This window comes from Carcharhinus amblyrhynchos, chromosome 1 (assembly GCF_965287045.1).
Source record: "Carcharhinus amblyrhynchos chromosome 1, sCarAmb.v2.hapA, whole genome shotgun sequence".
NCBI lineage: Eukaryota > Metazoa > Chordata > Chondrichthyes > Carcharhiniformes > Carcharhinidae > Carcharhinus > Carcharhinus amblyrhynchos.
In genome coordinates, this window is record NC_137324.1 from 46771195 (window position 1) to 46799018 (window position 27824).

The 27824-nt window shown below is 40.5% G+C and overlaps 1 protein-coding gene across 3 annotated transcripts in view; it reads left to right on the forward strand.

Annotated features, from left to right (window-relative positions):
- The window catches only part of LOC145361839 (ciliary neurotrophic factor receptor subunit alpha-like), a 123647-nt gene that overhangs the window by 12147 nt on the left and 83676 nt on the right, over positions 1–27824 (forward strand). For all 3 annotated transcript variants that reach the window (XM_080217905.1, XM_080217979.1, XM_080217838.1), the window contains exons 2-5: positions 9304–9397; positions 12138–12198; positions 15874–16040; positions 18291–18405. In XM_080217905.1, the coding sequence (XP_080074031.1) occupies positions 9304–9397; positions 12138–12198; positions 15874–16040; positions 18291–18405 (437 nt within the window). The remainder of the gene's footprint in view (positions 1–9303; positions 9398–12137; positions 12199–15873; positions 16041–18290; positions 18406–27824) is intronic.

The following is a 27824-nucleotide window of genomic DNA, read 5'->3' on the forward strand; positions in this document are numbered from 1 at the left end:
TGAGGGCTGACTATACTTACATTTCTTTTTAGAATCATAGGATAATTGCAGTATAGAAGGAGAACATTTAGCCCATCATGATAGTTCTGGCCCTCTGAAGGAGCAAACCACATACTGCCCCTCCCTGTGACCCTGGAAAATTTTAATTTTCAGATAACAATCCCAATTATCTTTTGAAAGCCTCAGTTATTTTTCATTCAAGGGATGTGGCATCAATGGCTAGGCCAGCATTCATTGCCCATCCCTAATTGCCCTTGAGAAGGTGGTAGTGAGTCCATGTAGTGTGGGTACATCCACAGTGCTGTTCAGGGGGGAGTTCCAAGATTTTGACTCAGCGACAGTGAAAGAGTGTCAATATATTTCCAAGTCAGGATGGTGAATGTCTTGGAGGAGAGCTTGTAGGTGATGATATCTCCATGTCCTGCTGCCCTTGTCCTTCAAATTGGTACTGCATATGTTTGGAAAAGGCCTCAGTGAGTTCCTGAAGTGCATCTTGTGGATGGTGCACGCTGTTGCCACTGCACATTGGTATAGGTGGGGTGTTGATCAAGTGGTCTGTATTGACCTGGATGGTGTTGAGCTTTTTGAGTGTTGTTGGGGTTGCAGTCATCCAGGCAAATGAAGAGCATTCCATCAGACACTTGACTTGTGTCTTGTGGATTGTGCACTGGCTTTGCAGAGTCAGGAGGCAAGTTACTCGCCACAGGATTCCTAACCTCTGACCTGCTTTTGTAGCGGCAGTATTTAAATTGTTAGTCCAATTCAGTTTATGGTCAGTGGTGACCCCCAGGATGTTGAGTTAACCCTGACTCTACCACACTCTCCGTATATTCCAAATTTTTATCATTCATTGCATAAAAAATATTTTTCTCATGTCGCTTTTGCTGCTTTTGCCAAGTACCGCATATCTGTTTCTTCTGGTTCTCAATTCTTGTACCAATGGGAATAGTTTCTCCCTATCTATTCTGTCCAGAGCCCACATGATTTTGAATACTTATATCAAACCTTCTCTCAACTTCCTGTTCTCCAAGGAGAATAATCTCAACTCAATAGTCCAATCTTTTGATGTTACTGAAGTTCTTCGCTGTTGAAACCATTCTTGTGAATCTTTTCTGCACTCTCCAATGTCTTCATATTCTTCCTTGGGGTGCCCAGAACTGGCTGAGGCTGAACCATTGCTCAGTCCAGGTTCAACATAACTCCCTTGCTTTTGTACTCTATGCCCCTATTGATAAAACCCAAGATACTGTAAGCTTTTGTGAACTCTTTCAACATGTCCTGCCACCTTCAGTGATTTACACATCCAGGTCCCTGTGCTCCTGTACCCTTCCCTTCATATTGGCTTTCCATATTATTTCTACCAAAATGCATCAATTCACAGTTCTCTGGAATAATTGTTTTATTTTTCTGTTTTCCGTCCATTCCACCAACCTTCTTATGAACTTTTGAAGTTCTACAGTATGTTCCTCATGGTTCACAATACTTCCAAGTTTTGTATTATCTGCAAATTTTGAAACTGTTCTCTGTGCAAACAAAGAGCATGGGAGTAGTCTCCACATCCACCCCTCCCCCAAGACACCTCAGGATATATCTTTTAAGTGGCCTCTTAATCCTCTAAGCTCCAGTGGATACAAACCGAACCTGTCCAACATTTCCTCAATAAAGGCAACCTGGTTCTGGTAACTTATTAACTTGAATTACAGAAAGCCTTTCCATTATCTCCACGTTAGCAGTTTTAAACCTTTCAACTGAATTATCTGCTCTTTTACCATGACCTTGGCAACATCAGTAATGGCAGATGCAAAGTGTTAATTTAATATCTCAGCACCACCCCAGCACACTTCCATGCATAAGTGCCTTTTTTGTTCCCTAATCAGCCCTTCTTATTCTCTTACCAGCCTTTTGCCTATTTATATGCCTAAAGAAGTCTTCTGGGTTCAGCTTTGTTAGCTGCCATGTACTCTCTCTTTGCTTCTTGTGTTTGTTTTTATAGTTCTCCCCTGAGTCTTCAATATTCAGCCTGGCTCTCGGTTCTTTCATCCACCAGACATCTCTCATAAGCATACTTATTGTTTCGTCTTAATCTCATCTTTTTCATTATCCATGAAGCTCCTTTTGCCCTACTGTTCCTCCTCTAGTGGGAATCATCTTGAATTTCTTCCATAAATTTTTTGGTGCTGGGATGGCAATAAGAATTGGAAGGTTGGATTTTAAGCACTTGTTTGATGCTTCCCTGCCTACCTGAGAGATTTATAATCGAAGTCAAAGCCTTTTGGGGGTGACATTATTCGTGGAAAGTAGTGCAAAATGGATGATGATAAAGGAAAATAAGTTGTGAGGTAAATAGGCTGCTAATTCACAATTGATAGTTTTTCCAAAATTCTCATACTTGGGAAAGATTTTTATCATGAGGCACTGCTGTGTTGGTGGCACATGCCCTGGCAATTTCTCAGCACTTGCTGGAGTGCCAGTCTGCCAGCATATTCCAGTGTCTGAGGCAGGTGGCTTCTGGGTGTTGATGGCTACTTGCCCATAAGTGGTGGAGAGCCAGTTAGGCCACTGCCTTGATTTTCCAGATTGGATGGACTGCCCAGTTTAGCTGAACCCACAGATTTAATGTTGTTGGTCTTCCAGTAGCTGGAAGAACGGTGGCAGTGAGTGCAGAATACATCCTGCAAAAAGTCCAGCATAGATCTGCTGGGCTGCCAGGACCTAATTGAAGGTGGCTCCCTGAGGTAGCACCCTAATTGACAAATTGTCTCTAATGTATCAGTGCAGTCCCTCCTGAGTTCCAGATCCATGCTTCAGCTGGCATGCGGATCAGATTGAAATTAAAATTCAGTGTGGTGTGGTTGGTCTTTGCAACTTTATGCATTTAGCTCTGTATAGCATTCTTAAATTCTCTGAAAACATTTTAAGAATGCAACTGTGGACCCAGTGGGGAATTAGCTCAAAAATAACCAAGTTGGCACAAGCTCAAAATTTGTTCTAATATTCTAAATGGAAACACTAATCTCTTATGAATAATTACTCGAGGAAGATTGTTGAAAGTCACCAAAATTCTGATTAATAAATTTCAGTGAAAGTTTATGCAAAATGGTGGATTTTGTAAACCTGATTCTCACTGCAGGATCCAAATTAAATATTTTCAAGAAAGGTAAGGTTTGGCCAAGACTGAGGTCTGGAATACCACAGTGGAAGCTCACACAAAGGAATCATAGAACCTTATTGCAGAGAAAGAGGCCATTTGACCCACCTTGTCCGTGTCAGCCCTCTAAAAGAGCTATTAACTTTGTCCTGTTTCCCTTGCCTTTTCCCACAGACTTTTTCTAATATTCGTTTTTCAACTATTATTCCACTTCCCTTTTTAATAACAGTTGTGCAGACTGCTTCCACTATGCATTCTGGTAGGGAATGTGAGGATTGATTATTATTTTCTCACACAATGGTTGGGCAGTGGGTGGAGCTACTGGTTGCCCACATTGTTGTCAGAAGCAGTTTTGTCGTCAATCTCATTACAAAATTATCAGTAAGCTACAAATGAAACTGAGGTGAAACCAACTCAAAAATGGGAATGGTGGGCAATGGAGGAACATGGAGATGCTGGCATTGCATGCATCGTTGAATGATATTACACTAAGATGCTGTTTTGTCCCTTATGCCTGTGCCAACTTTTTGAAGGAGATGTTCAGCTCTGCCTTTTCCCTTTGAGTACTAATCAAATTTCCCTTTTGAAAGCTTCTTGTTACATTTGTATCCACATCCATATCACAAGATTTTTCAACAGAGATGTTACACTGAAAACCTTCCAATTCTGACAACTTCCATATGCAAAGATATTTATAAGATTGTGACAGAGACTGTTATTTCCTTTCTGCCTTCCTGAAGTGTTAGATTGCCTGCCACTGGAACTTGTGCTTTTGCTACTGGAGTCCCACAAGGCAATTTTATAAATACTCCTCTATAGTTAGACTATCTAATTGTTCCACATTTTCTTTTCATGTATTATTCCCATGATACAACTTACATAAGCACTCTTTCATCTTCTTTGTTTAAAAATTTAACCCTCTGCATCTTTAATTACTCCTGAACTTAATCTTTTACTCTTTTTAAATTTATATCTTTCATTATTATTTGTTGCCCCTTGCCCCATCCCCATGTAAGGTGATGATTCTGTTATGTTCTCCCAGCCTCTCCATCTCTTTCCATATCTGGGCATTTATTTATCTTCCCTTTTCTCCAACATGGGACGCTCCTGGCTGTGCTTGCTGGGGAACTTGTCTGTGTCTATTTCTCATATCTCTTTCCCTCCCTTCCCAGAACAAGAAGAGGTTACCTTCCCAACTCACAATTTTAACTTCTGTTTTAGGATATCATATTTTCTATCCATTATGCAGTGTCCCCTGCACTGGGGAGACTGACTGTGGGTAAGGTGACTGTTTTGCCGAACGCCTTTCCAAGTGGGCCCTCAAGCTTCTTGTCACTTTAATTCTTCACCTCGCTCCTGCTTTGTCCTTGTGCCAATGAAGTTCAGTGTAAACTTGAAGAATAGCACTTCCACCTGTCAGTTGGATGCATTACAGCTTTCTAGACTTATCATTATGTTCATCAATTTCGAGTGATAACCTGTCCCCTTTTTTTGGATACAACTGTTAATAATGATTGTTATTGTTTACATCTTCTCCAGACCCATCCCTTTTTTCTTTGACTTGGCCCTGCATCACTATGACTTCAGTTATCTAACCTCCGCTGTCACTATAAAAGACCTTCTGCTTTGCCATTTTGTTCTCTCCCCACCACCCCTTCAACGCCACTCCAATCCCCACCAACCTTTTCCCTGCTTTTGCATTGGATTAAAAACCACTACATGTCAAACTTCTGTCAAAATGTCACCAACCCGAACATCTCCACATATGTTATCATGCCTGAGCTTTTATAACATTTTCATTTTCCATTTCTAACATCACAGTATTTTGCTTTATTTAGTTAGGATGAGGGCAGGATGTCATATGATTAGGAACGGTCACGTACCGACCGACTCAAGAACAGCTTCTTCCCTGCTACCATCAGACTTTTGAATGGACCTAACTCGCACTGAATTGATCTTTCCCTACACCCTAGCTATGACTGTAACACTAAATTCTGCACTCTTTTATTTCCTTCTTTATGAGTGGTATATTTTGTATAGCATGCAAGAAACAATATTTACACTCTATACTAATACATATGACAATAATAAATCAAATCAAAAATCCAACATTGGAACCACACTACCTGACATTGGAGCAAGGATATAAAGGGGAATAGTTAAAGCCTGTGAGTCTTCCCTGATATGGGCTGCTAATTGATTGGAGGATGATTTTGTAGCCAGTGGGTGCAGGGTGAAATTCAGGCCCAATTTAAAGATTTGATGGCAACCATTACTGTGGTAGTGGTTGTGCATTGCAGTGGAAATGCAAATAGGAGTAGAATTAAAGGCCTCACACCAAGGACATTGCCTCACAGTTTTCTGAAGTAGTCTTGAGGTTATATTGGAGCTTATACAAGAGAGACAAAGCCGCAGTGTTGTCCAGAGAACCTATTACGAACTTCTTGCTCTGACTTCCAGATCTGTAGACACAGCAGCTGAGCAGCTTTGAGGATACATGCTACTCCTGAACTTGGAAAACTCTTTGCCCTAGGTGAAACTCTGGAAAAACTCCTCAAAGGCAGTGCTGATATTAAATCATTACCAAGGTTTAAATTGTGTTTCAATTTTCAAAGATAGAATAAGGGGCGATCTTGCGAAAAAAAGATTGAAGTGCCGAACGAGCCTGAGAAAAGTGGGAGAGAATCGCACCCATCTTTTGGGTGAGCTGCCAGACACAACCGTATGGCACTTTTTAAAAAAAGAGGCAAAATGTCATTTCCATTAACAGGGAGAGTGGGCAGAGCCTATTCATACTGGGAAGCTGGCAGCCGAGCTCTAGGGGTGCCATTGTACATGTGCCCTGATCTCCCAGTGCACCTTGTACAGTGTACACAGTGCACTGGGAGATCTGTCACCACCCCTCCTGGACATTTCCACCCTGACAATGCTCCCTCACCCCAAACACTGCCCAGGCCAATCCCTTCCCACACTCCATGAAGAGTACTTCTCCCCCCCACCTTCCCATCATTGCCCCAACCCAGTCATGCCTCCTCCCCGCCTTTGACACTACTGGTGTCATGTAGTGCTAGGGTGTGCTGCCCGCCAATGTCCTTGACCACCTATGGAGCCTCAGTGACCTCAGTTCCCACCAGCGAGGCCATTACGTTAGGTCCCTGTTAGTGGAGACCATATATTATCCTTGCCGGTGAGGACCTCCACCGAACAGCAGGTAAGGGCAAGTGAGCCTGGATGATAGTGTCCAGGACGCATAATTGCATTGAAATTAACAAATGAATTTTGAAGTTTTCGCTGGCAGAATGGAGCTGGTAACATCGTGAAAGGTGAGAAACTAGGCGTGAGCCCAATTTTTCATCCAATCCTGCAGCAGCCAGTAAGATCGTCCTCTGAGTTTTCTTGACAAATTTTCATGACTCAGTAATAGCAACCCACTGAGTGAAGAGAATTTTTCAGAGCAAGTGCTATTTATATCAAGCTTCTTAATGAAGAAAATGTTCTAAGGTGCTTCACTGTAAAATAAGTAGAACAAATTTGAGTCTAAAAGATATCAAGTGTTGCTCAAAAGCTTTGTTGAAGAAGTTGGTTTTAAATAATATTTTAAAGGAGAAGAAGGGTGAAAAAGTAGGTGATTTAAGCTGGAACTCTTCAGTCTCCCATGTTCTTTATATCATTGTCAGTGAGAATTGAGAATTTGGCATTCAGCCAAATCTTCGTTCACAACAGTGGGATCGGCTAATTCCAGCTGCAGGTGAAGTCACAGAATTCTGGCCTTAGATTTTGAGAGTGGAACCTATATAACTGAAGACATAGCCATTGAGAGTGGAGCACAGGAACGAGAGAATGTATGAGGTTGGAGTCAGGGTAAAATAGAATTCCATGTTTCTTGTTAAGTAGCATATCTTGTGTTTGTTTATATAATAATGTTGATATTAGTATTTTTAAGGTTCAAAGCATTTTGTTGCTATGTTTGAAAAACATTTAATGTTTAAAATTGTAAGAAAACAGGAAATGCTTGAAGCTCTGGCCAGGCAGCACCGGAGGAGAGAGGAATAGGTCAATAGCCTTTCATCAGAACTGGAAATGCTAAAAATGAACCACTTAAAATTGTGTTTATTAGTTACTGTGCTTTGCAAGATAGTTTTTTTCTCTCTTTTATTCTTTCCCAATTAAAAAGAAAAGCAAAGGTATCATGTGGGCAAAGAAGGACATTGTTGTATGGAACTGTCAAAAGTTAGTGGTACAAGTGATGAAATTGTGTTAATGTTGGATACATGGATTAGTGAACAATAGCTTGATGCTAATCCAATGTGGTACAATTAGTCTGCGTAGTATCACAATCCCAGTTGGTGTTGCTGCAGGATGGTAAGATCCCAGAATGGATCCCTGGCTCAGAACACCATAACATTTTACTTTTTTAAGAAAATGTGGAGAAACACAGGACCATTAATTTTTAACGGCAAGAGAAAAAAATTATTAAACATGAAAAGTCTGATTATAATACAATATAACACTCCACTCTGAAACAAATGTTTGATGCCACTCTATGGATCTTCTGTTGCTTTCTTCTCCCAATCTCCCCAGATGATTATCATACAAATGTTTCCAAACTGCACTCCTAAAAAGTCCTAAATGCTTTAAAATCTTCCGACAAACAATGCTTTCCATCAGCTGATTTCATCAAGAATTTGATCCAGGGTTTCTAACTATCCTTTAAAGCAAAACTTCCACTCTAGTTTTAACAAGGAATCCAGTACCAGGCTTTCCACCTGTCCTTTTAGGTTTCCTTTGTCTTAAATGCTTTTAGACCAACTCTCCAATCCAGCCACCAGTTTTCACAATTATTTCAAATAATGTTTCATAAACTGTAGTAAAATGTCACAAACCTTAGAACAACTTCAGATATCATTCTTGCCTCCCACGAGCCAACGAGGCAAGAAGTAGGAGCAGGAGTAGGCCATCTAGCCCTTCAAGCCTGCCCCACCATTCAATAAGATCATGGCTGCTCTGTCGTGGCTCAGTTTTACAGAAGAGTGCTCTAGTTCCAGTTCCTTTTTTGTTACTTTAACTTCAGACTTCTTAAAAACTTCTGTTCATCTCTCTAGTTTCCTTAATGAGCTGTTCTTTTAAGTTTCCTGAACTTGTTTTCTTAACCATTACTCCATGGTATAGCTTTCGTTCTAGAAAAGTTGAGAGATGTTCCCTCTGTAGCTTCTATAACCAACAAATATGAATTCAGTTATAAAGAAAACCTTTCAACCTCAAAAGGTGTTCTGGTTGCTAACTAATAACTTTTACATCTCCCAGCTTGTTTACTTTTCACATTGTAGCCCTCTCTAAGCACATGAGAGGCACAGCTTGAACATTACCAAGACCCCCACACGTAGATTAGGTTTACCCTTTCTTACACAGAAACTTTAAATTTAACCGATTTAAATCTATTATCTTATTTCTAATGTTTAACAATACAACAAATAGGTCACTTAAAACTAACTCTGTTACAGAAGTTTCCATTGCTGTATAGCGAAATAAAATATTCTGAGCGTAGATCATGGACCTTTTTTGTCTTTGTGTAAGAGCACATGATGGTTCTTAATACAGTTCTTAATCTGATTTCAAATGGAACATCAGTATAGATGGCTGTTTTATTATTTAATATATGTAGTGACATGATGTGGTCATTTTAGCCACCATTCTCTTGATGGGAATTGCTTCCTGTATTATTAAGTAGAATTAGGGTGCTTCATTTCTAAAGGTATAAATAAGAAAGCAAAGCCCACTCTGAGGAGACTAATATAGTGCAGTTTAAAAGTATCTGGGAAATTAGTCATTCAATACGTTTACCATATCTCTCTGCTTGACAACTAAAGTCTTAACTGTCCTTGCCTGATATAGTTTTACGAGCACTGGCATTTCTCTATTAATTGAGAAAGCGAAAAGGTCAATACTTTAGCACTTAGATGTCAGGATATTCTGTGGCACAGTAATTTGTGGTATAGTAGTAATTTCCTGCACACATGTAATTTCAGAAGGTTAGAGCTTTTCTGTTCAAGGTCCCTTTTAAAATGGGCAGGTTTTAGCTGTGTCAGTGAGTTAAATGAATTCTGTTGTGTTTTCCGATAATCCATTTCACTTCCATTATTTTGTTCCCATTTCAGATGATTGGTTCTGCCTCCTGCCTATGCCATGTAATCGTTACAGCCACAATTTTTCTTTTGATTCCAGCTGGAGCAGAAATTTTCAGAGGGGGAGGTAAGATTGGTGGATTTTGCAGGGAAGAAGGAGGCATTGGAATTTGCTTTTTATTCAACAACTGAAAATATAGAACAACTCAAATCTAGTGCCTTTGAGGCTTGGGTATAGCACTATGGAATAATGGTGTAATTGTTCAGTCTCCCACACCATTAATAATTGACCTGAAAGACCCCCCCCCCCCCCCCCCCCCCCCCCGCCTCTCACACCATTAATAACGTTATTCCAGTTGTATTATGGTGAGAAGGTGAGGCAAAAAAGGCAGATGTTAAAGTTAGATGAAAATCTTACAGTGGACTTTTGCTAATAACAAAGAAACGAGGCAGAGGGGATGTGAAAAGAATGCACTCACTTGAAAAGACACACCCGAAAAGAAGAATTTATAAAGTTTCAAAAATATGAACTTGGATTGTCTCTACACCAATCCGTTGGGCTTGTAACCCTTAAAAGGAATGGGTTAAGAAGTTTGATCTACAGAACTTGGTAAATTTTACTGATTTCTCCATAACTTGAACAATAATTCATGTGAACTTTTGCATCCTCACACAGACATTGCTAAAACAATTAAACTCTTTCAATTATACAAATATTGGCTTTTTATTTAAAAAGTGACTAGTTGACTTCAGAGTTCAAATGATTTTAATTATTCTGAAAGGGAACGTGATGTGGTAAATAGTCCGTTCATTAGAACATTAGTTCCTACATAACACAATCTTCAGTTATTTTCAGTGTGATGCAAACCTTTTAAAATCTTTATTAACAATAGGTGTTTGATAATGTTTTTTGCTTTTATCAAATTTAGATTTGTCAAATTTCCTGCAATAACGGGAATGTGCAAGATGGGAAAACAATGCCAAAACATGTTTCTGTTTATTTATTAGTGTCACAAGTAGGCTTACGTTAACACCATAATGAAGTCACTGTGAAAATCCCCTAGTCGCCACACTACAGCACCTATTTAGGTACACTGAGGGAGAATTTTAGCATGGCCAATGCACCTAACCAGCATGTCTTTCAGACAGTGGGAGGAAACCGGAGCAAACCCGCACAGATGTGGGGAGAATATGCAGACTCCACACAAACAGTGACAGAAGCCAGGAATTGAACCCAGTTCCCTGACGCTGTGAGGCAGCAGTGCTAACCACTGTGCCACCGTAAAGTGTGTTGCAGCTACGTTTAATGTAGCTTTATGACACCAAGCATGACTTGTGTTTATGTCCTATCATGAAAATAATTAGTCCAAAATGCTCACGGTCATTATCGAATGAGAGGACAAAAGACTATAAACTTAATCAATGAGGTATATTTGGAAAAAGGAAAGCAAGATAGATCAATGGAGAGATTTGGGAGGGAACTCCAGACCTCAGGGCTCTAAAAGGTGAAGGCACAGCATTCACTAATTGAGAGCAACTAAATTTGGGGATTTTCAAGAAGCCAGAATTGGAGAAGCGCAGAAATCACAGAGAATTGTGGGTTTGAAAACATTACATATATGGATAGACATGAGGTTTTGGAAAGATTTGAAAACTAAGATGAGAACTTTAAAATTGAGGTGTTACTTAGTCAGGAACAAGTATAGATCAGTGAGCAGTTGGGGTGATGGGCAAATGGGATTTGGTTTGTATTATTGCATGGTTAACAGAGTTTTGGATGACCTCAAGTTGACAAAGTGTAGGACTTGGGAAACCCTGCCATCCAGAAAGTCCTATCCTTTGAACTCCTTAGATCATAAGGTATAGGAACAGAACTTGGCCATTTGGCCCATTGAGTCTGCTCCAACATTCAGTCATGGCTGATATGATCCCCATCCCCATTCTCCTGCCTTCTACCCATAATCCTTGATCCCCTTATTGATCAAGAACCCATCTATCTCTGCTTTAAAAGAAATTCAATGACCCGTCCTTCAGAGGCTACTGTGGCAGAGTTCCATCGATTTACCACCATCTGGCTGAAGAAATTCCTCCTCATCTCAGTTTTAAAGAAGCACCTCTTCACTCTGAGGTTGTACTCTCGGGTTCTAGTCTCTCCCACTGGTGGAAACATCCTTTCCATGTCCACTTTATCTAGGCCTCTTAGAATTCTATAGGTTTTAATTAGATTTTCTCTCTCCCTTCTAAACTCCGAGTATTGACCCAGACTCCTCAACTGCTCCTCATGGCAAATCTTTCATTCCTGGGATCATTCGTGTGAACTTCCTCTGGACAGCACATCCTTCCTTAGGTATGGGGCCCAAAACTGCTCACAGTATTTCAAATGGGATCTGATCAGAGCTTTATACAGTTTTAGTAGTATATCCCTGCTCTTGTATTTTAGCCCTCTAAAAATGAATGTTAACATTGAATTTGTCTTCCTAACTGCTAACTGATCCTGCATATTAACCTTAAGACGGTCCTGAACTGGGACTCCCAAGTCCCTTTATGCTTCAGATTTTCAAAGCCTTTGCCCACCTAGAACTTGTATTTACTAAAGGCGAGGTTTGCAGAGAAAGGTTCAAGAAAGCAGTTTGCAGTAGCGAAAATAATCTGCATTCCAGGTTGATTCTGGAATAGTGAGCAGTTTCTCAGAGATGAGAGCATGATCCAATGGTACTGTGGTGAATGATTAAATCATATTCATTCAAATCTGCATCCTTTAAAGAATTGCAGTGTCATAGCCAATGCATTTTTGACACTAGTGCTACAGAACGTGAACTGGGGGAGAAAAGTCTAAAATCATTATAATATATTTTGTTCTGTCCTAGGTGTTCTGTATGGAAAAATAGGAACAGATATTACCTTGATGTGCAGTGCTACTAATGACAGGTACTCTCTAGTTAAGTTCTGGCTAATCATGAATTCATGTTTAAAGTGCCTTTCTTGCTTGCTGTATCCTTTTATGTTATTATTCCAACTCTTTTGTGGGTGGTATTGTGCAGTAACAGACTTTGCTCAGAAACTGTATTTTGTCCATTATCTTGGGGAAAGCAAGATGTTGATTGGTTCTGATGCTTTGACTAGGATCAGAAGACCTCTGCTACAACTCCTGTTCATATAGAGCCTCAAATATTTAAATACTAAATGATGGCATGTGAAAAAAATAGACACTGAGCATGTACTAAGAGGTTTGGTAAAAGAATTGTGTTTCAAAGAGATTTTTAGAGGAGGAGTCATGGAACATACCCTCCCCCCCTTCCCCAAATGGGGTCTGAGGTAGCGGAGTGTGTGGGGTGGAGGGCACAAAATTGAGTGGATGAGATTTTCCCCTGGGAACCCACTTGCTCAAATCCAGGCATAATTTCCCGCTTGAGTGGGCAGGGCTTTGGGCGGGAACCCAGCCATTCACCTGTCAAGGCCCTTAAGTCGCCACTGAAGAGCTTTTTCCTGCTTAGTCTCGATTTTTAGGTTGGGAGGAGCAGATGCTGGTAGGTTGGGAGATTGTAAGTTTCTCCATCTCGGGTGGGGTGGGTGAGGGGGCGGTGCTTCGAACTGAAGGCTATGTTCATAATTTTCATACAGATAGGTGTGGAAACGTGTGAGAATAATTGTGTGGAAGACCAACATTGGAGAAGTTAGTTATGATCTGTCACATTCAGCATTACAAGGAGTTGAGGACAAGGACTACTACAGCATCATAGCCATGTTCACGGGCAGGGGTGAAGTCATTTTTAACCTTGGTTAGGATCAAGTTGCTGTGAGACAGACAGAAGACACGTAGGAAACATTCAAATAGAGAGTTAAAAGAGAAGTCAGAATTTTTTTTGAAATTGGTATTTTCAATAATTTTGGAGAAAGGGCAGTAATTGACGACAGGAGGGTTGAATATGGTTTTTTGTTAAAGAGATGTTAATGGGAATGAAGCGAGAGAAGTGACCCGTCAACGTTTTAACCACCTTAAAAGGCTGATCTATTTTTCATGAGTTTCTGCTGTGTAAGTGTTTGTTTTTAAAGGTAGTCATAGTAATGCAATACTCAGCAAAGTGTTTTTCCTGAAACTTCATTGAATCCGTCTTTCCTGCAACAAAACAAGTTGAAATGTGAAGTGTTGGGAGAGGGAATTTTACTTCAGCACTGCATTGTCGACTCTATGTTCGTTGCTGCTTTGCTACTCTTGTGGTTGGGAAACTGAGCAGACATTCTACGGTTTGGGTGTAATCAATTAGGGTGACATTGTAAATGTGGTACTGAAATGTGGTAGATGAGCAGTTCAGATGTAGATTGCAATAGAATCTGTGGTAGAAAAGAAGTTGGCAGGGGGGCGGGGGAAAGCAGAGAATCAGCAAACTTTTCTCAAAGTTATTCACAAAAGATTCTTTATTTACAATTCAGCTGACATCCAAAGTGATACTTTGTAACTAGAAAGTTGTACAGCTATCTGTTCAGTGCAGTTAACATTTATTCTCGTAATGTTTAAAAGGTAAGAAAATTAATCTTTACAATTAGATTCACATTTTAAAGCTGCCAACATAACACAGGAGTGATCACATTTCAAAATATTTCATTGGTTTCCACACCAACTAAAAATAGGGCAATTCGAAGCCATTGTCTTCAGTCCTTGCCACAAACTCCATTCCCTTGCCACTGCCTGTTTCTTGCTCCCAGGCATTTGTCTGAGACTGCACAGCCTTGTGGCTGGATTTTCAAACTCTGCCCTGGGTGGGCTCGGGGGTTGGTAGCCATGGAAACCTGTTCACTGAGTTGGCATGCTGATTTCTTGATACAAGACTGGCGTGATGTATTTTCATTTGTAGCAAGATGGTTGGAGCACAAGAGGAAGCCAGTTCAACATGCTAAACTGGCTTTTAAGGCCGTTATACAAAACTTGTTAGCAGTTCAAATCTTCAGTTTTGTGTTGGATGGGCAGCGGGTGGCATCCATAAAATCCCTACAATGTACAAAGAGGCTATCCTGCCAATTGAGTCTGCACTAACTCTCCAAAAGAGCATCCCACTCAGGTCCTTCCCTTTGCTCTATCCCCATAACCCTGCATATTTACCCCGGCTTACCCACCTAACCTACACATTTTTGGACAGTAAGGGGCAATTTAGTATGGTCAATCACTGGCTGCAATATATCAAGAGGGTGGAGGCATTGTTAGTGCAGGATTTACAGCAATCGCTGCTGTTAGGTCAGAAACAAATGGCAGCCACCAGCCTTAACGACAATGAAATGTCCATGATGGTGCAAGCGGTAGATTGCAGAGATGCATTGGAGAGGAAGTAACAGTGCTGACCAAGACAGGGGCTGAGAAATCATGGTCCAGTGGTGCTGGCAGAGTAGTCAAAGAGAGAGATCAAGGGAAGTGCGGTCTCTTGTTATGGCCACCTATTCCCCCCACCACCAACCCGCCATCCCGCATATCAGTTCTTCCCTTACCAAGTTCTCTTACCAAATGGCACCTGCGAAGGATGACTCTCAATACAGAAGAGGTTGCAAAATGGTCCCAGTTTTGAGACATGCACACTCATCAAAAGTACAATCTCTCGCCATGCCAGTCCTCACTTAAAATTCTCCAGATAATCGGCAGCATCAAATGAAAGAAAATAAGTCTATCTCGTGCAAAATATGTACAACTCTTTTATTCTCCCACCATTCCAAGAGCTGGGAACAGAAGTGGGCCATTTAGCCTCTCAAACCTGCTCTGCCATTTGGTAAGTTCATGGCTGTTTCTGGCCTCAACTCCTTTCTTGTCTGCCACCACCCCACCACGCGCCCCCCGCCCCCACCCTTTGATCAACAAGGGACCCTTTGAATCCCTTGTTGATCAACAATTTATCAAAGTCAACCTTAAATGACCCATTTCCATTGTTCTCGAAGGACAAATATTCCAAAGATTAGCAACCCACAGAGTAGAAATCACTCAGCCTGAATTTTGCACCCATTGGGTTCACGCAATAGGCAGGCTCAGAAGGCGACACGGAACTTGCTTCAGGCCACAGTCAGCACCAAAATGTGATTTTATGCTGGCTGGCCAGAATGAAATGTGTGCTGGAAAAAAATAAGCATTGCTGGGGAAGCTGAGTGCTTTGAAAAGGGTAGATGTGGGCTAGTGTTTCTAATGGGCTCCTTCCAGGGGACAGCTGCTGTGGAACTATTTAAGAGCAGCAGACATGTACAGAATAAATCCCAATGGAAAATTGCTGCAATCAGTGTCTAGCCCGGATCTTCAAACGTAAACTTCCGTCCCCAGTCACTTCAAAGTTTAATTTCAGCTTTGATATTTCAGTCCACACCGGATCAAGGTTGCAGCTAAAATGTAAAGGCTGCCATGCCAATTGACCCGCCCACCAACTGTAAAAGTAGATGAACCATGTAAACTTGCTTTCAGTTGATTTGGAGAATCCACAGAAATCTAGATAAGCCCAGAGAAAGGTTTTTCAAGAAGTTGAAGTAAGATTTGTTCTTTGTTTTATTTATGATGTGGAGGGGTGTGATATTGTTTTATTTAAGTTTTATCACATGCACTGTATTATTCTTATATCATGTAACTTTTATCAACAGGATTATTCAGTGGAAGGTTAATGGAAGCCTTGTGACCCTAACCAATGATACAAAAGTACAATATGGAAATCTTGTGTTGTTGATGGCAGTCCTGCCCATGGAAGGAAATTATAGTTGTCACGACAGTACTGGAGGATTGCTGCACTGGATCAAACTAAAACTTGGATGTAAGTCAAATTTATGATGCAGTTGAATTTCTTTTTTCCTTGTGAAAAGTATCTAGCCTGAACCTGGCAAGTTGTCTAGTTACATAGAGAACAATATAATTAAATGATAACATTGTCTTTCTTTATTGAAATATACTGAGTTTTAATTTACATCTTTCCAAGGTATTTACACATAGCAGCAACAGTCATAAATATTTCAGATTATGCTGGAATCATTTTATTGTTTTTCATTTTTTTGGAACAAAGGAAAATTTTCAGATAGAATTCAACTTATCTGGCTTGCACCATCCTTGAGCAATTTAAAACTGCCTAAGTTAATAATTTGATATAATTCTAAAGCATGCAGAGTAGAATAAACCAGCTTGACAACCTGTATTACTTCAATATTGAATTTTTACAATACATCATAGACAATGTTTCCCTTTAATAGCCTTCAGCTCCAAGTGTAATTCCCCAGTGACCAAGTTTCTGTTTGGAAGCAATTTCTTAAAACTCATAGACCGGAATGCTATGGGCATTCACACTGGCAGGATTTTCCCATCCCACTGCAGTGAACGGAGATTTGGCTGTGTCGAATTTTCCGACCTTGCTTGAGCAGGATCGTGGTATGAGTGGCTATTAAGATGGCACCCATAGTTCCTTTAGCTGCAAAGGGGCTTTTGATCTTTGCAATTAGCATTTTAAAGCTGATTGTAGTTTAGGATTATCATGGGAAATGCTTCAACATTTTGAGTAAAGTTGGAAGCTTCTATCAAAGGTGGGAGGGATTGAATGAGGTTTTATGGAATGACCATAGATTGGCTCTGTCAGAAGCGCATGGTAGTTATACCTGGAGCTAATTGGTGGCATTAATGAGCATCTTTAACACTGATCTACAGTGAGATCAGTATGGTTTACGTTGCATATAAATAACTCAACAGCCAAAAAAAACGTATTTTGACTTTGATGAAGATGTAGATGAGGAAACAGATGAGCAATTCAGGGACCTCTTGACTTGAGGGATTGTAAACTGGCAGGTCTTTAATGTGGAAAGATTCTACATAACTTTGAACACTAGCAAGGCTGCCTACAGATGCCTATCATGTTTATGGTTCTGTGAACATCAACATTTTGCAAGTTCCATCTAATTTTAGTTTCTATTAACTTATATTTCCATGGACTCATTCAGCAAAGTAATTTTAAACTTTCAGTTCTGTACTTTAAGTGAAGTAAATCAGATCTGAAGCACCCAGCAGCCTTTTTACTTCTCTAATGTTTTGTAACTCAAATTATAGTTACTAAACATGAAGCAGCATGAGAGGTCACATGACACCAGGTTATACTCCGACAGGTGACCTCTCATCTTGTCCACCCCAGTCCAACACTGGCATCTCCACATTAAAGCAATATAGCAGAGAACATCAATGCTTGCAAGTATTCATACATGTATCAATCTTATACATTGGCACCCAGATGGTCACAGTCAAGCTTTGTAATGTGCTCGGGGTATTAGGGTATATCACACAAAGACTCCCCACAAAGTGGACTACTTGGCTATCTAATCAGTGTTGTGGAGAACTGGCAATTTTCTGACAGAAACATTAGTGGCCATCTTTGCAATCCTTCATGCGTCTGATTATAAAACAGCAGGGACGGAGTCTTCACTCGAGGTCATCTAAGTGAGAATGTAAGAAATAGGAACAGGAGTACATCGTTCAGTCCATTGAACCACTTCCACTATTCAGTATGGCCATGGCTGATCTTTGGCCTCAATTCCACTTTCTAGGCCCTCCACCCCCACCTTCACAACCCCCACTCTATATCACTTGATCCCCTGAGAGACTAAAAACCTGTTATCTTAAATGTATTCAATGATGGAAAATCCAGAACCTGCTGGGGTAAAGATTTCTAAAAGATTCACAACCCCTCGAGTGCAAAAGTTTCTCTTTCTCTCCATCCTCCAGTCCTTTATTAAAAAACTGTGTCCCACATTCCAGCTTCCTCAGCCAGGTAAAATGAACCTGTCAAGACTGTTAGCATCTTAATTAGATAATCTTTAAGCTATGTTCTGTCAAGTATTTCAAATTTGTTGTACATGAGATTTATATTTGCACTTAACAGACATTTTATTTTAACTAATTCTGTCAGGTTTGTACTTGCATTATTTCAGTTTAGACCACCACATGCTGAATTCTTAGGGAATAGGATTTTAACTATTTTCCCAGGATTTTGAAAACAGTCACAGTGGTTTTATTTCTGTTTCATTAATAGATCCTCCAAGTAAGCCATTGGTGCACTGCAAGGCTTCAAATTTTTATAGAATTTCTTGCTCATGGAGGAAGAATCAAGAGGCAGCCTTTCCCACCCGGTACATTGCAACCTATAGGTAGGATTTCTTCAGGCATTGTGTAATTGTGAAATTGTCGGTTCCTATGTACCCATTTAAATCTTTGCAGGGTAACATTTCTGGTATCCCTACCCAGCTTGGCCATCATGTGAGAATCAGCAGGCCAAGGGGTACAACACCCATCATCATTTATTCAGGGCAAATAAGAGCAATAAAAAGTTTTGGTTATGCCACAACTTAGTAAGAAAAAAAAACAAAGCTGGGAGAGAAATTGTTCCGTGCCATATCAGAATTTCAGGAGAAAATGAACATTTGGGGAATCACTTTCTAGACATGGTCTCTCCAGATGTGTATTAGCTGCTAAGTTTTCTCTTAAGATTTATCTGCTAGCTAGCTCCACATCATGGTGTTGGACTGGTGAGTTGTGTCAAGATTGATGGAGCACAGGATTTACTTTCTAGTAAGTCCTGGCTATCTATTTGTGCTTAATGTCAACTTCCAGCATAAGACAAATTTCCCAACTGGTATATATTTGAAATTTGTTCTAATATGAAGATTATAGAAACATAGAAAAACTACAGCACAAACAGGCCCTTCGGCCCACAAGTTGCTCCGAACATGTCCCTACCTACTAGGCACACCTATAACTCTCTATTTTACTAAGTTCCATGTACTTATCGAAAAGTCTGTTAGAAGACCCTATTGACTCCGCCTCCACCACCACTACCAGCAGCTGATTCCACGCACCCACCACCCTCTGAGTGAAAAACTTACCCCTGACATCTCCTCTGTACCTACTCCCCAGCACCCTAAACCTGTGTCCTCTTGTGGCAACCATTTCAGCCCTGGGAAAAAGCCTCTGAGAATCCACTCAATCAATACCTCTCATCATCTTATACACCTCTATCAGGTCACCCCTCATCCTTCGTCGCTCCAAGGAGAAAAGACTGAGCTCTCTCAACCTATCCTCATAAGGCATGCCACCCAATCCAGGCAACATCCTTGTAAATTTCCTCTGCACCCTTTCTATGGCTTCCACAACCTTTCTGTGATGAGGTGACCAGAACAGAGCACAGTACTCCAAGTGGGGTCTGACCAGGTCTTACATAGCATTATCTCCTGACTCCTAAACTCAATTTCTCGACTGATGAATGCCAGAACACCATACGCCTTCTTAACCACAGCCTCTACCTGCGAAGGTAGAGGCTATGGTTAAGAAAGCATATGGTATACTGGCATTACATAAAAGGTTTGCTATTATTGGAACTAAGGTTGCATTGTCTTGTATTGGATGACTAACCAAATATTGCCTGTTTATATATTTCCTCTCATTGTTTGTGGAGTTTGTTACAAAGCCACTGGTGTGCATCTTGTTAATGGTATTTAATAGCTATATATTTACAGAAGATAAATGTTTGTGCAACCTGATTAGTCTCAGCAGCAAGACAGATCAGTATTAAAAGAAGTATAACCCAATCCAGACATGCTGTTAATGTCACAAATTGTGGCAACTGGAAAGGTTAGTGGGCTTTTGGTCAAGTGGATTATACACTTCTATGCTTCTGCAGCTTGGACTGAATGCTAAATAAATCATAATGTGTATACTTTGTGAAGTTAATGCAGGAACATGAGTCACAAGGTAATTAGAGGAGTTGTAAAGTGTTCTGTTAATGTTGTTTTAGGATATCTTAATAGAATTGCTGTCTTCTGACTCATTCTGGCAAGTTCCTAGATTTAGTTTCCACCTATCCATTTGAAGCTGTTTTTACTTCAGAGTTTTTTTTTGCTGTAAATTTTGTTCATGCACATAAGGGATGGTATTGGATAAGTTAATATTTTTTCCTCTTGGGCGCTTGTTGCTCAGATCTACTGCTCCCAGGTCAAATATGCAACTGACTTGCGCTCTCTTAATTTGTGGCCAATTAATTTTAATTGTTGAACAATTTGAATTTTTCCATCAATTCTTCAGAACATTTTGGTCAGAAACCAAATTTGTCTGCCTGTGATTAGTATGTTTTGTACGTGAGGGGTGTGCATTTCCTTCCTCTTGAAATGCATCCTAATTAAATAATTCAACCAATCAGCTTTTGTGAGCTTAAATATATAGGCTATTTATTCTCCCATACTTGCACTAAATTAAACACAATCACCGGAATTCTACCCCGCACACTGAGTGGGTGAGGGGTGGACAATGAGAAGATCCATTGACCTTGGATGGGATATTCTGGTTTAGGGTCGAGCGAGGCTGTAAAATCCCACCTAATACTGCACTCATGCAGTCACACACGCGCGCGTGTGCGCGCACACACACATATACACACACACATATACACACACACATATACACACACACACACACACACACACACACACACACACACACACACACACACACACACACACACTCTCTCACTCTCTCTCTCTCTCTCACACACTACAGACTACAATTATCCCAGTTTCTAATTTATGCTCCTACTCGGCAGGCCTGTAGTTTGTTGGATGGTTTTGATTCATTGAAGCTGAAGTGAGAGACTTGAAAAGCAAAGGATTCTTGTCAGGTTGAGATTTCTTATAAGTTGAATTTCTCAGAGGTTGGTTCTCAGATGAACTTTGACTGGAATAGTTGGCCCAAGATCTGGGCCAGTTTTGTGTAGAGGGTCCATGTCCTTTCCCAATTAGGTGATATTAGTAAAAGTCATTTTCCACTGCGAGGAGTGATGCTATCATCCCATCAACCTTGGGTGGATCCTTATGGCAACAAAAGTGAGAGCAATGAAAAGAATAAGCTGTGACACAATTTTATTGTATATGATCAGGCATTCTACCTGACAACAAATGTCCCACAAAACCTGCAAGTCCCAAGTCATACTCATCAGCCATGTTTGGACTGTTGGAAGACAATCCTCCTCGCTAGTGAGGGATAATTCATAAAATCATAGAACCCTACAGTGCAGAAAGAGGCCCTTCGGCCCATCGAGTCTGCACTGACCACTAATCCCACCCAGGCCCTACCCCCATATCTCTACATATTTTAACTGCTAATCCCTCTAACCTAAGCAGCTCAGGACACTAAGGGGCAATTTTTTAGCGTGGCCAATTGACTTAACCTGCACATCTTTGGACTGTGGGAGGAAACCGGAGCATCTGGATGAAACCCACGCAGACACGAGGAGAATGAGCAAACTCCACACAGACGGTGACCTGAGCCGGGAATCGAACCCAGGTCCCTGGATCTTTGAAGCAGCAGTGCTAACCACTGTGCTACCCAAATTGATAATAGTTTTCATAAGTCATCCTGCTGAAAGAAATTTAAGGATTTTTTTTTCCCTCCATAGTTAATCTGGCAAAAGCTTCAAAGACTTTAGTTTTAATTAGGTTTTATGGGACGTTCCTTAACATGGACATAACTTGGGAAGAAATGTTGACACTTCAATGCCAGATGTAAACCACTATTTTATCTTATTTAGATATTCTGCTGCTGCAGAAATAGTGAATGTTTAATTTGAAAATCCTGTCAAGTTGTGTGGCCTGATGTTGACCAGAGAGGCATACTCCAAACTACTGAGTAACCATATTCCACTGGGAAATAGCGTGGTCAAAAAAGATGAAAACCAAAGATTTAGAAACAAAATACACTGTCCACAACGAAATCAATAGATAGATCAGAGAAGAGAGATGAATATAAGAAAGTTAATAAATTCAGCTGATGTGCCTGAATGATTGCAGGGATAAGGAATTGCAGTTGCATGAATAGACTGAAGAATCTGTGATTGTCCCTTTCATGCTGTACAATGCTAAAATATAAAGCTAGATTAAATATGTGAAGAAAGTGAAACCCCATCTGAAAAAAACAGACATACATTGAACGCAAATGATTTAAGGAAATAATAAAGCCAGTACAGGATCCCAAGAACAGCACGATGTCAGATGGGAAATAGATATCAATATCAGTGACACCATTATTTAAGATATATGAGGAAACAAATGGAAATCCTCTCAGTAAGAGAGGTGAAATTTGCATGGAAGTGTGTGGAAACATTGAGGATGTTTGTCATTTTGAATGTCCAGTGATCAGAGGGAATGAAAAGCAATTGCAGAATCATACAGTGACCCTATTTGGATCAATCGGCATAAACTGATGCACAGAAAGAAACAGGAAATAAGGGTAGGAGTAAGTCACCCACTGCCTTGAGCCTGCTCCACAATTCCACTAGATCATGGATGATCTTCTACTTCAATACCATTTTCATGCACTATCCTATCCCTTATTGTTTTAAACATATAGAAATCAATCACTCTCTGTTCAGTATATTTATTGGCTGAATCTGCACAGTCCTCTAGGCGTAGAAAATCATAAAGACTTACATCTTTTGAATGAAGAAAATCCCCCTCCCTTCAGTCTTAAATGGTCTGTTCAAGACCTCCCAACCGATGAAAACATCCTTCTTGCATAAACCCTGTAAAAATTTAGTTTACTTATGAGATCACTTCTCATTCTTCTAAGTTCAGGAGACTATAGGCCCAGTCTCCTCAATCTCTCCTCGTAGGAGAATGCTACCATTCTGGGTCAGTCTGGTGAGCCTTTGTTGCACTACCTCAATGGCAAGTATATCTTTTCTTTGGTGCAGTCTCGCCAAGGCTCTATGCAATTGCAGCAAGATTTCTTTGCTGATGTCCTCATTCTCTCACGATAAAGGCCAAAATACCATTTGCCATACTAATTGTATGCTGTGCCTGCATGTTAGCTTTCAGTGACTTATGAACAATGTAATCTGAGTCCCTATGGATATCGCACCTCCTGTATCTCATGCTTGAAGAAATACTCTACACTTCTGTTTTTCCTACCAAAATAAGTAACTTCATATTTTCCACATTATATTCCACCTGTTATGTTCCTGCCCATTCATTTAATCCGTCTTCGATCCCCTTGAAATTTCTTAACATCCTTCCCACAATTCACGTAACCCACCTAGTTCTATGTCAACTGCAAACTTGGAAACAACAAATTATGAATATCTGGGGTCCAGCAATGAACCTTATGGCACCTTATTAGTTACAGCCTGCCAACCTGCGAATGATCTGTTTATTTCTAATCTCTGTTTTCTGTCTGTTTGCCAATCCTTAATCAATGGTAGTATTTTCGATTTTCATGTTTGCTGACAACACCGCCATAGTGGCTTGATTTCAAACAATGACGAGACAGAGTACAGAAAGGAGATACTGAATCTGATGAACTGGTGGGGCGACAATAATCTCTCTCTCAATGTCAACAAAACAAAGGAGATTGTCATCGACTTCAGGAAGCCTAAAGGAAAACATGCCTCTGTCTATACCAATGGGGACAAAGTAGAAATGGTCGATGGCTTCATATTTCTAAGTGTCCAGATCACCAACAACCTGTACTGGTCTCCCCATGCCGACACTATAGTTAAGAAAGCCTTCCAATGCCTTGACTTTCTCAAGAGACTAAGAAAATTTGGTACATCAGCTACAACTCTCACAGATGCACCATAGAAAGCATTCTTTCTGGTTGTATCACAGGTTGGTGTGGTTCCTGCTCTGCCAAAGACCGCAAGAGACTACAAAAAGTCATGAGTATAGCCCAATCTACCATGCAAAACAGCCTCCCATCCACTGACTCTGTCTGTACTTCCCGCTGCCTCGGTAAAGCAGCCAGCATAATTAAGGACCCACGCACCGCAGACATTCTTTCTTCCACCTTCTTCCATCGGCAAAAATAAACAAAAGTCTGAGGACATACACTAACCAACTCAAGAACAGCTTCTTCCCTGCTGCCATCAGACTTTTGAATGGACCTACCTTGCATTAAGTTGATCTTTCTCTACACCCTAGCTATGACTAAAGTCATTCAGTTATAGAGGCTTATGGCATGGAAACAAGCCCTCAGGCCCAACTTGTCCATGCTGCCTTTTTATTTTAAAATCTCTAAGCTAATCCCAGTTGCCTGCATTTGGCCTATATCCCTCTATACCCATTGTACCCATGTAACTATCAAAATGTTTTTTAGAAGATAAGGTTGTTCCTACCTCTGGCAACTTGTTCCAGACACTCACCACCCTCTGTGTGGGAAAAAAAAATGCCCCTCTGGACACTTCTGTATCTCTCCCCTCTCACTTTAAACCTATGTCCTCTAGTTTTAGACTCCCCTACCTTTGGGAAAAGATATTGACTATCTATCTTGCCTATGCCCCTCATTATTTTATAGACCTCTATAAGGTCACCCCTCAGCCTCCTACTCTTCAGAGAAAAATGCCCCAGTCTATTCAGCCTCTCCTTATAACTCAAACCATCAAGTCCCAGTAGCATCCTCATAAATCTTTTCTGCACTCTTTCTATTTTAATAATATCCTTTCTATAATAGGGTGACCAGAAGTGCAGACAGTATTCCAAATGTGGCCTTACCAATGTGTTGTACAACTTCAACAAGACATCCCAACTTCCGAATTCAATGTTCTGACCGATGAAACCAAGCACGCTGAATGCCTTCTTCACCACTCTGTCCACTTATGACTCCACTTTCAAGGAGCTATGAACATGTGCCCCGAGATCTCTTTGTTTTGTAACTCTCCCCAGCACCCTATCATTAACTGAGTAAGTCCTGCCCTGGTTCAGTCTTCCAAAATGCATTACCTCGCATTTGTCTAAATTAAACTCCATCTGCCATTCGTCAGCCCACAGGCCCAATTAATCAAGATCCCATTGCAATTGGAGATAACTTTCTTCACTGTCCACTATGCCACCAATCTTGGTGTCATCTGCAAACTTACTAACCATGCCCCTTATATTTTCATCCAAATCATTAATATAAATGACAAGTAACAGTGGGCCCAGCACTGATCCCTGAGGCACACTGCTGGTCACATGCTTCCGGTTTGAAAAACAACTCTCTACAATTACCCTCTGCCTTCTGTCAAGAATCCAATTTTGTATCCATTTAGATACCTCATGTCAGATCCCGTGAGATTTAACTTTATGCAACAACCTACCATGCAGTAGCTTGTCAAAGGCCTTGCTAAAGTCCATGTAGACAACATCAACTGTAACACTACATTCTGCACTCTCTCCTTCTCTGTGAACAGTATGTTTTGTCTGTTTAGCATGCAAGAAACAATACTTTTCACTGTATACTAATTCATGTGACAATAATAAATCAAATCAAATATTAGCTAGCTAGCAGGAAGCAGAATAGGTAAAATTTTTTTGATTGGCAGCATGTGATAGGTGGTATGCTGAAATGATCAATGCTGGGACTTCAACTTTTTACACTTTATATAAATGACTTGGATAAAGGACTAAAGATAAGGTTGCTAATTTTGTTGATGATACAAAAATGGGTAGAAAAGTAAGTTGTGAAGGAGCCACAAGGAGTCTACAAAGGGAGATAAATAAGTGAGTTGGCAAAAAATTTGGCAAATCGAATACAGAATCATAGAATCTGCAGTGCAGAAGGAGGCAATTCGGCCCATCAAGCATACATCAATAACAATTCCACCCAGGTCTTATCCCCTTAACCCCATATATTTATCCTCCTAGTCCTCTGACACTAAGGGGCAATTTATAATGGCCAATCAACCTAACCTGCACATCTTTGGAGTGTGGAAGGAAACCCATGCAGACAGGGGGAGAACGTGCAAGCTCCACACAGATAGTCACCCAAGCCGGGAATTGAACCTGGGTCCTTGGTGCTGTGAGTTAGCAGTGCTCACCACTCTGCCACCATGGCGCCTTTTAAATCAAAGCAATGCTGCTGCCACGCTGTCATGGAACTGGGTAGCTCCCTGTTGGGGAATTGAGCCCCAGTTTCCCGCATGACAGGCCGGGATATTAACTTCTACACTAATGAGGAAGATACAAATGTGGGGAAATATGCAGTTGACCATTCTGGGAGGAAGAAATAAAAAAATTACCTATTATCTAAATGGTGAGAGATTACAGAGCTCTTACATGCAGAGAGATCTGATTTTCTTAATGCATGAATCACAAAACGTTAGTATGCAGGTACAACAAGTAATTAGGAAAGCTGATAGAGTGTTAGTTTAAGGGGAATTGAATACAAAAGTAGAGAAGTTATACTTTGTTAGATCACAGGCGAGATTCTCTGGCCTCCCCTCAGTATTTTTCTCAGTGGTGGGAAATAGCACGTCATTCATTGGTGGTAGGATCCTCTGGTGCCACCATTGTCAATGGGAATTTCCACTGAAGTCACCACACGCTGATGGGAAATCCATGGCGGGAGATGCACCACAGGTGGGACCAGAGAATCCCATCAGCGTAAACAGCCAAAGAGTTCTGGTCTACATGTGGAGTACTGTATATTATTGGTCTCCTTATTTAAGGAAGGATGTAAGTGCACTAGAAGCCATTCAGAGAAGGTTTATTAGACTAATATCTGGAATAGGAAGATTGTCTTATGAAGAAATGTTGGACAGATTAGGCTTTCATTCATTGGAGTTTAGAAGATTAAGGGGTATCTGGATTGATACATATAAGATTCTGAGGGATCTTAACAGGTTGGCTGTGGAAAGGACATTTCCTGTCGTGGGGGAATCTAGAACCAGAAGTCCCTTTTTAAAAATAAGGGCCCATTCTTTTAAGATTGATGATTTTTTTCCAAAAAAAGAGAAAAAAATGTTAGAAAATCTCAGCAGGTCTGGCAGCATCTGTAAGGAGAGAAAAGAGCTGACAAGGAGTCATCTGGACTTGAAATGTCAGCTCTTTTCTCTCCTTATAAATTCTGCCAGACCTGCTGAGATTTTCCAGCATTTTGTTTCTCTTTTGGTTTCAGATTCCAGCATCTGCAGTAATTTGCTTTTAACTAGAATTTTTTTGGTCCCTGACGGTCATGGGTCTTTGGAAAGGGGTGGAGGGAGAGTCTTTGACTTTTTAAGGCAGAACTAGTTAGATTTTTAATCAGCAAATGGCGTGAAAAGTTAGCAGGGGCAGGTGTAAATGTGAAGTTGAGGTTACAATCAGATTAGCCATGATCTTGTTGAATGGAAGAGCAAGGTTGAGGCACCAAATTCATAAGTTTGTATGTAATTTGTAAATATGCCACAGCCTGGTGCATTTTTTGGGACTATCTTGGAAATTGGAATTGTGATTCCTGAAGGACAGAAGTTGTGACAGATCATTTATTTAAAAAAAAGCACCAAATTATCCCTCAGAGCTGCAAGCCTGACTACTGTAGTAGATAAACCATTGAAGAAAGTAATGAAGCAGCTGGAAAAATATGATTAATAAGAGGGGAATGAGTGTGCCTCTTTGGGAGACAGATCATGTATGTTGAATCTGTGGAACTTTGGTGAGGTAACAAGTCTGGTGAATAAGAGGAGCTCAGTGAACATTGTGGCATGGACTTTTGGGTTCATGGTGCTAATTTTGCAGATATGAAATTACCTCAAGCTTCCAATATAACAGACAGGCAGCAAGGCACATTG